The sequence below is a fragment of the Carlito syrichta genome, unplaced genomic scaffold (genome assembly GCF_000164805.1).
Source record: "Carlito syrichta isolate Samal-C Ts95f unplaced genomic scaffold, Tarsius_syrichta-2.0.1 Scaffold309275, whole genome shotgun sequence".
Classification (NCBI taxonomy): domain Eukaryota; kingdom Metazoa; phylum Chordata; class Mammalia; order Primates; family Tarsiidae; genus Carlito; species Carlito syrichta.
In genome coordinates, this window is record NW_007253371.1 from 1993667 (window position 1) to 2004561 (window position 10895).

At 40.0% G+C, this 10895-nt stretch overlaps 1 protein-coding gene across 5 annotated transcripts in view; it reads right to left on the minus strand.

The window, feature by feature from the left end:
- Positions 1-9255, minus strand: part of VRK1 (vaccinia related kinase 1) — a 49932-nt gene extending 40677 nt beyond the window's left edge. For all 5 annotated transcript variants that reach the window (XM_008067051.1, XM_008067050.1, XM_021717081.1 and 2 more), the window contains exons 1-2: positions 9096-9255; positions 4981-5036 (exon numbers count right to left, since the gene is read on the minus strand). In XM_008067051.1, coding sequence (XP_008065242.1) covers positions 4981-5036; positions 9096-9255 — 216 coding nt within the window. The remainder of the gene's footprint in view (positions 1-4980; positions 5037-9095) is intronic.
- Between the last annotated feature and the right edge of the window lie 1640 nt (positions 9256-10895).

A 10895-nucleotide genomic window follows, 5' to 3' on the forward strand; every position in this document is an offset into this window, starting at 1 on the left:
TACAGTTTCTCTCGGTTATCTACAGGCCGAGCATACAAGTGTACTGCCCCTGGTGACCCAGCACCCCCACTCCACAGCTGCTCCTGTAGGTCAAGGATGAAGGCCCCAGACAAAGCCAGAGGCCAACATCTGGTATGAGGAAGACTCTTTCTGGTATGTGTATAAACGTGTATGTCTTAACTTCACTCCAATGCCAAAGGTAAGAAATCTGTGAGCTAACTATTTGGAGCTCTTTCATAATGCATACATCAACAATGACCAGATTTTTTGACAAATTTTCCACAATGGCCAGGAGCAGTGGCTCACATCTGTAATCCCAGCACTTTAGAAGGCTGAGGGTGGGAGGATCACCTGAGCTCAGGAGTGTGAGACCAGCCTGGACAACACAGCGAGAACCCCATCTTTATTTTTTTAAATCTTCCACATTAAGGTAAAAACACTTACCAGAAGCACAGGGTACCTACAAGCCTCTACTGAAGAAAAGGATCACAAAACAAGGATAAAAATATGCATGCACCCATGAATCCATTTAAAATAATTAAGGTGCTTTGTGCGCCAGGTTCTACCAATGGTTCTCAATCTTGATGCACAAAAGAATTACTTGAGAAGCTTTATTACAAATACCAACAACCAGGCCTTACACCCAGAGAGTCTGATTATACTGTACAGCCAGGATTGAGAACCACCGTTTGATATGCTATTACATTATTAATCTAACTTCACCTTAAAAATCAATTTGCCTTTATTTCTTAAGTAACATTTGTAAGTTTTTTTCCTAAAGATAAAAGACATGCTCATTTTTTTTAAATATGAAAAGATTTTGATATATTTTCTTCATATATAAACAGTTTATAAAATGATCTTCATACTATATAGAGCTTTGTATCCTGCTTTTTTTAAAGAAATAATTATAAATTTTCTCCAAAGAGCAGTACATGGAAATATGATCTTTAATAGCCCCTAATGTTTTAAATGGCACATATTCATAAACAGTTCTGATTTTAATACTGGAATGAAGTGATACTCATTTTATACATCTGTACTTGATGAAATGTTTCAACTATTGTATGATAAAGCAGCGAGAAGGCAAATTATGAATGGCCCTACTCTGTGGCACAAATAAGAGAGGAAAGTGAATGACATCAGGAAGATGAGAGTAATGAACAGAAATAATGAAAAGGTGGTGGGTAATTATGGCTAAAACGCATTCAAAAGAATAGATAAAGTAAGCAGCTAAAGACTATATATGAAAAACAAAGTTTAAAACAAGATCTGTATCATCAGCTAACTTAAAATTGAGTTAGGGAGATAAACACATAAAAACTAAAAACAACTAGTGGCATGGGAAGGACATTGGCCTGTGGGATTGTAAAATAAACATTAGTACAAAGAGCGCTGTAGGCGTTTACAGAAGTTCAGAAGAGGTGCTATGGGGGAGAAAGAATCAAATCAGTGACTAAATTTCCCCTTCAATGGGAAAGAGAAAGTCAATAAAATTGTTTTGTTTGTAGCATTCTTCCAGGATCACAAGCTACAACATTAAAAAAAGTTACTGAAGTATTAGATGCAAAAGAGAAATCAGTTGAATATTTACCACCGTCCCAATTACAAGAAAAGAATTAATAAAGCCTACTGAAAACAGAACTAGCATTAGGAGACAGGAGATGCCAAGTACTGAACTAGGTGTGATCAGGTGGCCTTACACTTAGAAAGGTAATTTGTTACCTTAAGTACACAGGAAATACTTGTTCCTATCCACCATCTTCCCTAACTGTGTAAGTAAAAAAGGCAGTAAAATGAAGTCACATTGAAGAACAACAGAAATACTTCTAACTACTCACAATAAAGAACATCAGATAAAACACAACTTAAAGAAATTCAGGTTATTCAGAACAAAAAAGACATGGTTATACACCAGGCCCACCTGTAAGATATGGCCCTGGCATACTGGCCTTCCAAGATGTGGAGGCGACTATGCAAATGAACCAACTGCAGGGGTCAGAGGTAACCACAGCATCTGAGCCTCAAGATTCTGAGACCTCATAAGGAGACTTGCTTTCCTCTCACAACAGAAATCTTTTGATGATACTGAGAGGAAGATAATCTTACTCACAGAGGCTAATATTTTAATTTGCAGTATCAATGACAAATGCAGATAATACTTAGCAATTAAATGCAAATGCTCCAATTTAATAGTAAAAACTTTAGTTGTTCTGATTTAGCAGCAAGCTATTTCAAAAGGAATGTCATTCCACAAATGAGGAGGAAGAAAACTCCACAACCAAAGGGCACCATGAAAAGGGACACTTGATGTCAGCTTCCCTATCCCAGGGAAGAACTGGGACCCAAAAGCCGATCCACTGAAAACAAATACCAAAGTGGACAAGAAAATAGAAAATTACTCGTTTCAGAAACTAGATGATGGGTGGTATAGACTGTGACCCCTAGAAGATAGAAAACAAAGTGAACCCCACAACAGCCCTGGCTTTTTCCCCTAGATGCCCGAGGAGTAAAAAGGATGCAACTTGGGAGACTACACAGCAAAAGAGAAGAGACCCAACAGAACCAAACCAAAAATGAGATTAGCAAATTTTAAATCAAGGAAAAAATTCAAGACCAATATCCCTCATGAACAAAGACATACAAGTCCTTAGCAAAATATTAGCAAATCAATTCAAGCATTATGTAAAAAGTAGAACACACCATGACGAAGTAGGGTGCATGCTAAGAAGATAAAGTTCCTTCAACACTCAAATATCAATCACCGTAATTGCCACATTAACAGAACAAAGGGGAAAAATTCTGTGATCCATCTCGGATGCAGAAAAAGCATTCAGGAGATAAACAGGCAAACTGTAAACTAGGAGAAAATATTTACAACACATATATCTGAAAAAAAGGACTTGCATCCAGAAAGGCTCTTACTACTCAATTATTAAAAAGCAAAACAACCCAGTTATTTTTATCTTTTTTTAAAGGAGGAAACGGGCAAAAGACTGAGGCACTCCACAAAAGGAAACACGGACGCCAAGAAGCACGATGTGTGAGTCCTCAGAATTACTCGTCATCAAGTCAATACAAGTTGGAACTACAGTGAGACACAACTACCTGCCTAAGAATGTTGCATGTTAGAGAGGACACAGAGCAAGCAGAACTCTCGTACATTATTGGCCAATGTGTAAAACGGAACGATCATCTTGGAAATCTGTCAGGTATGTACATTTAAGTAGATATCTTCTCTATAAGTCAGCAATTATACTTCTAAGTTTTATCCAAAAAAATGATAATAAAAGCCTGTGTCCATAAAACAGTCGTATGTGTTTATAGAAGCTTTAGTCACAATAGTCCGAAACTGGAAACATCACAAATGTTTATCAACAGAGCAATAAAATGGAACAAACGAATGATACACCAACAATATGGATGAACCATTAACACCTTACGCTGGCCGGGCACAGTGGCTCACGCATATAATCCCAGCACTTTGGAATGGCCAAGGTGAGAGGATTGCCTGGGCCCACAGGTTTGATACCAGCCTGGGCAACCTGGTGAGACCTCATCTCTATAATAAATCAAAAAATTAGCCAGGCATGGTGGCACATGCCTGTAGTTCCAGCTACTTGGAAGGCTGAGGCGGAAGGATCGCCTGAGCCCAGCAGGTCGAGGCTGCGGTGGCCATGAGCATGCCACTGCACTCTAGCCTGGGCGACAGAGTGAGACTCCAACTCAAAAAACAAAAAACAAAAAAACCTTATGCTGTGTGTAAGAAGTCAGAGACAACTCAGTATATATTGTATATAACACTATTTATGTGACCTTCTAGACCAGGGATAATTCACCCACAGCAAAAAAGATTCAAGACAAGTGTTTGTCTCCAAGGGTGAGAGGAAGTAGGGTTTTGACTAGGAAAAAACTTAAGGGATCTTTTGGGGGCGATGGAAATGTTCTCTATTTTAATAAAGGTGAGGTTACACAGGTATATGTACTTGTCAAAAGTCTTCAGACTGTTTATTTAATATTTATGTCTTTCCCTGTAAAAATTATGCCTCAATTTTTTAAAAAAGTTTAAAAATCACTAAAACAATTCAGATCTAAAAATGTTGATAGCTAAGAAATCAAATATTTATTTCTGAAGGGTCAAAAAAAAAAAAAACTTCTAGGTAATTCTACTTCCTGAGTTCTACATCCTTTAGGAAAATAAGCGGGGGGTGGGGGATTATGGGTCCATTTGCCCAAATAATACATTATTTCATTCTTCTATTTAACAAAAATTTGTTCCTCCCAAATATCAAAGAACTTTGAAGGCTGAAGGGGAGTAACAAAATGTTGGTAAGCAAAGAGATGTAGAATTTATTTTGAAAATTGCAGTTAAAATGTCTTCTAGTTCCCCGATAAACAAAAATTGATGAGGCTACTCAAAGTATGCTTCCATCAGATGGGGTGTTGCCAACCTTTGCTCATTAAAAACTAATTTCAACATTAGTACAGCACAGAAGGCCAACAGTCACAATCACATCAATGATTTGCTAAGACGGAAGGGGAAGAGAAGACACTGGGAATAAACAAAAAGAAAAAAGAGGATCAAGCGTAAATCCAGAAGGAAATGCAGAATAAAATACAATAAAACACACCAAATTGTACAGTCTTGTAGGATAGCAATATAAAAAGCACCTGTAAATAGCTGAACATTTTTAAGCAGGCTGAATGTTTTCACTTCACATCTGCAGGCCTCTAATGCTTTCATTCATTTATCCCCAAAGCCAGTGCCATCCCACGTCAAAAGAGAGGAGAACAACTTTTTACACGCAGGTTACGTAAAACGATGAAGCTATTTCTCCGTCTCATTAAATACTTAAAAACATTACTTAAAAACGTAATACCTTATGTTTTAATTAATTCTAGTTATCAAAAAGGATGTTTTACAAAATAAATACTACACCAAATCAATGAAGAGAAAAACTTAGCTAAAATATTTCTCACCACTTTTACAACACAGGGTGCATCGTTGCCAACCGACTTTGAAGAATTCATATCAGCTGTTAAAAAAGTAAAATAATATCAGAACAAGCCGCATTATCATAAATATTATATAAATATTTAGGTCTATATATCTGTAACTGCTTGATAAGATAAATTTCAGTTCCCAAATATGAGTTTCAGGATATCATTACAGACTCTTTTTTTTTTTTCGTGATTTAACATAGCTAAATTTGGACTGCATCTTACAACTTCTGGTTTCTTCAAAGTGATCATCAATTAAGTATGGGAAACTCTGAGTTAAAGTTAAAGATTTCTTTCATTCCAAAATATTCATGACCTTTGATGAGCTAATGTGTATTGTGACTTCCCCACAAGATGATAACTGACACGATTTCTTAATCTTTACAAACCATAAAATTCTGTTAAGAAGGAACATTTGGACACTAAGAAATGAGTGAGTTAAAGTTCCTACAAGCACTAGTTTGGGAAAAACTCATCTGGATCAATAGTTCAGGATGTTGGCACGAAAACTTTTAACTGTCATCCAGAGTAATTTTAAGGCGGCTGTCACTTTACTTCATGCAAATAAAGAAGCACAGCTGCCCTGGAATACCATGTTAGAAATGTACGGCTGCCCACATTCATTAAACAAACAGTTACCAAGTACCTATCGTGTCAGTTTCTAGGACATAGGGACTTAGCAGGGAACGACACAAGGCAATCCTTACTCTTACGAAGCCGCCATTTCAGGGGAAGGGTGCAGACAACAAAGTATGTTTGACGACGCCAAGTGCTAGGAGGGCAAATGAAGCAAGAAAGGAAGGTAAGCAGTGTTGCCACGCAGCAGGAGACCTAGACCTCACCGACAAGGTGGGACTCAAGCAGTGAGTGGTCTGAAGGCAGTAAGAAAACAAGCCAGGCAAGCATCTGGGTGAAGAGCTTCCAGGCCATAACACCAAGGCCCTGATGTGGGAGTGCGTCTGATCGTTCGGACAGCGGGGAGGCCCAGGTAGCTGGGGAAACTACGTGAAGTGAAGAAGACTGTCAGAAAAGCAGCAGGAAACAAGATGGGCTTACCAGGGGACGCCAAGGTTGGGCGATTCCCATGAAGGGCACGGGAGCCACAGGAAGGGCTTGAGGAGAGGACTGGCCAAACCAGACTCGGGCCACAGAGACTTCCGTGGGCTGCTCTGCAGGGATGGGGCACGGGAGCAAGGCAGAAGCAGGCAGATCAGGCAGGAGGCTGCACCCGTACTCAAGGCGTCCCAGAACACTCTCAGAGGCGTAGTGCAAAACAACGTAAAACGAAGTTTATGATTAAAATCTATTTAAAGCACCATGTACAAAGACCAAGAGGCAAAGAGCAGCAAGGTGGCCGAAGCACAAACTTTGAGAAGATAAAAGCGACATACAGAAGGTCTCAGAGCCATTCTCAAAAGCTGGCACTCTGTTCGAAGGGCACGGGGGAGTCATCCAAGGAACTTAAACAGCATGATCACATGATCTGCTCAGCATACTAGGCCACTCACGCCACACTATGAAGAACAAAGGGCTAGATGGGGCCAGAGAACATTCCGTGCTACCACGAGAGTCCAGACAAGGCACACAGTAACCTGCCCTAGGAGAGTAGCAGCAAAGATGGAGAGAAACGAATGGATCTGAGAAGCGGCACAGACAATGCACTAGAAAGGAAGAGGAACACTGCTGAAGAGAACTCAAGAATGCCTTCCCAGTTTCTGGGTTGAAGGGTGTCATTCATTCAATCCTCTGCTGCTCATGAAAGGATCAGGAGGCGGAAGAAGGCGATGTGCGTTTTGGACATGCCTGAGGCACACGCAAGCAGAGACCCCACTGCTATGGATCCAGATTCAGGAAATCAAGTGCAAGCCTCCGGAGAAAAGACCGAAAGATCAGCAGTAAAGAGACAGTAACACAGCCGGGAGGCGTGACGAGATTACACAGAGTGGAAAGCGAGCCAGGTGGAAGCTGGAGAACAATGGGCACCTGTGAAGATGACCAGGCACAGCCAGAAAAGTAGAAGAAAACCAGGCACGCTATCACAGAGGACAACGGAAGAAAAGGTAAAGAGCAGCAAAGGCGACAGAAAAAACCTAAGGATTTCTCAGTGTTTTTACGTGAGGCACACATACAAAGCCAGTTTCAAATTTGTAGAAGAACACACAAGCAAATTAACTCACATAAAAGAACCTATATTTTTAGACAAGCTCCCATTAACATGAGATGTCATAAATCCTCACATCCTATAGTAGAGACAGCTTATATAACCGACCATCTCCTCTAAATCACAAGGTCAAAAATATCCATCTGGCTAAAACAGCTACCACTCTTTCATGGTTTATGAGAATTTTCACCATAAGTCAAATAGAGCCTAGTTCGGACTGGGTGTGGTAGCTCACACCTGTGAGCCCAGTACTTTGGGAGGCTGAGACAGGAGGACGGCTTGAAACCAAGAGTTCAAGATCAGCCTGGGCAACACAGGGAGAGCTTTTCTCTACAAAAAAAAATATCAAAAATTAACCAGGCATGGTGGTGCACGCCTGTAGTCTCAGTTACTCAGAAGACTGAAACAGAAAGCTTGAATGTGTCCACAAGGTCAAGGCTGTAGTAAGCTGTAATCATGCCACTGCATTCCAGTCTAGGCAAGAGTGAGACCCCCTCAACCTTAAAAAAAAAAAAAAAAAGATATAGCTTAGTTCATTGAAATGGATTTGGCTCTAAGCAAAACCAGAGAATCAACACATATTTCTGCCAGATGGGTGCCCCCAGCCTACAGAAATCAGATGCATTATATGGGAAAGCACTGGATTTTAAGTGCAGCTCCATGAAGATGTCCCCAGAGGATGCTGTGCCCAGTGGTCCAGGAAGGTGGAGTGAGAGCAGTGCTCTCTTATCTGTGTCAGTCGTTCTCTAACTTCAGCATGCATCAGAATCACCTGGAGGCCTTGTTCCAACACTGCTGGGCCCTCTCCCTCTGGCTTTGGATTCGTAGCTCTAGGGGGTACGGCCCAAGAATCTACAGGTCTAACAAGTTTCCAGATGACACTGTGTATGCCATATTATTAGTATTCTGAATAAGATGCTGCTTGAAAGAAAAAAAAATAGTTCCACTGCTAAAAATAAAATTGTATAAACTGCCATAGCAAAATTAAAGAATTAACTAATTAAATTGAGATCAGAGGTAGAGTAAGAATATAGAATGCTAGAGAGAAATATCAGAAGCAAACATGAACTGCATTGTATCACTACTAATATTTCTGGTAAACTAGACAGCTTTAGAAGCAGTAAGTAAAATATTTTTTAAGTCAGTAATTTAGTTAGCCTATAGAATTTCAGGGTCCTATAATGGATCCTCCAAAATCTCAGAATAAGTATGCTAGTGAACAGCACATTTAATCAGACCTAATGCAGCTTCTAGGTAATTCTCCTAATTGAACTATGATGACTATTAGGGTTGTACAGAAAGAAAAAACATCTATACTTGTTAAAGATCTGCAAACACCCGAATTAGACAAACACAGAGAGAATCAATCCCAATTAGATGAAGGTGGGAGAGGAAAGATGTGCAAATGGCTTTAAGTGTCAAAAAACATTAAGATTATACAAGGCTGGGCACGGTGGCTCATACCTGTAATCCCAACACTTTGAGAGCCTGAAGTGGAGAAGTGCTTGAGCCCAGGAGATCAAGACCAGCCTGGACAACATAGCGAGACCTCCTCTCTAAAAAAGGGCAGGAGGATTGCTTGAGCCCAGGTATTTGAGGCTGCTGTGAGCCATGACTGTACCACTGCTCTCCAGTCTGGATGACAAAGTGAGACCCCAATCCAAAAAAAAAAAGATTATATAGACTACCTTCAAAAATCTAAAGCCATGGTGCATACTAATGACAATCTTACAGACATTTGTCCTCTTTTTCTATTGTGATTAAATTAACAGTCCTCTTTTTCATTCCTATGCTGGAGGTACATTTTCGCTCACCCACACAATATCATGTTGACTAGATAACTAGGAGCATCCTGCAATGGCTCCTGTCAAGTCATTTTGATAAGAAAGCATACACATCTTTGCACCAATCATCAGAAGCATCCAACACTTACCAAGATAGAGACGGCCAAAGCCACCTTGGCCGATGGGCAGTCCTACTTTCCACTCCTTCTTTGCCATGTCAGTTAGTATCTCCCCAACAGCAAATTGTTCTGCAAGATGTCTCTTTGCAGGGCCCTGTCTCCCAGTCTGAGCTGCTTTGACACGAGGCATTTTCACTGTAATACATAAAACAAAGCAACATTCAGAAGTATAATCTTGTAAGTGTTCAAAACATTGTTCCATAAGGAAATCTTCTGCCACAGAGATGCCGTTCAAATTCCTACCGACTCCAAAACTTAAACAAAGGATATCTGTTAAGTCTAATTTATAATGGCTCAAATCCTATTTGATTATCTCTTTGGAGAGAAGACAATAAACAAAATGACATATGTGATTATTTTCAAGGAAATATCTAGGTTTAAGTTCCAGTGGCACAGCATCATCAATGGCTAAAGATGCTGCTTAACAACAAAAAGAGAATTACGCTACGAAGCTGAGGGGAAAAGGTGTATCCAGTTAGAACATGCACACTACAGTAACGTAATGAGGAGTTTCTGAAAGTCAGTGCTGGTGTGGCAACTACACAGGAGACTAAAACACAGGACAATGGCACGGAGGGGGGAAGGGCAAGGGCCTGGAACACGACAGCAGATGCTTCCCACAGGTGCCCAGTCATCCTCATGACCCCGTCAAGGTTACATTACCGAGTCCATTTTACAGATAAGGAAATTAAGGCTCAGCAAGCTACGAACCTTATAAGGTGGAACAACAGAAACTTGTACTGATGCCCACCTGGATCCAACACCTCACCAACATGCTGCACGATTACCGAAGTCACTACAGGGAAGGAGCACAGTTGGCGAGTAACAGGAGAACCTGTAGCTGTTTAGTCATTTGGGTTCACAGGAAAGGCAAAACTGGTGACACCCTTCACCAGCTATGCTTCCCTCCACACTAACTACCCTTCAGGAGATGAACCTTAGTTGACTTTTCTCACTAACACACAAGTTTGACACAACATTCAGAGAAAGCAGCGTTGTACTGTGAAAGAGCATTGGGCTGGAATCCAAAGACCAGGCAGGTGGTCTTTGAATCAAGTCACTACCCACTGGGCTCTAAGTGCCCTCTGGTATATCTCACCTCATTGAAGGAGCTCAGTTTATATTTGTGTGCACGCACATGTCAGCATTGTGTACTGCATGATTTCAAACACCCAGTTCGACAAACATTACTTGAAAAAAGATTTAAAATAAATACTTGCTAGAACTCAATAGTCCCTAAACACATACTAGATATAGTGAAGAAATGAGGTTGGTAAGAATTAAGACAGTCTGCAGTACCAGAAATGGCTACTCAGACGAAAGACGTTCGTAGTGCCATTTTGAGCCTAGATATGCTACATATACACACTATGCTAGATCGGAATCTTTCACCAAACACCCACCATCACTCAAAATACACAAACTCCATATCTGCAAATGTTCTTTACTAATTTTTTGGAGATTTTTAAATTGAATTTTTCCCACAGAATACTAATGCATCTTTGCTGTCTAAACCTCTAACAAAAAAAAACCTTCAACATAAATCAATGCACCTTATTTCTTCATTATCAATTATCTTAATTAATGTGTTTTTAATCAAGGTAAAATCTTGTTGAATGGAATTTCATTGCCAACCAAGACAGCTCAGACTCAAAATACCAAAAAAGATGACTTTTACACCTATAGTAGTAGACCAAATAAAATAACTAAATCATATACAGTATTTCCAAATACTAAAATGGATGCCTTCTGAATGTTATCCAACTTTAT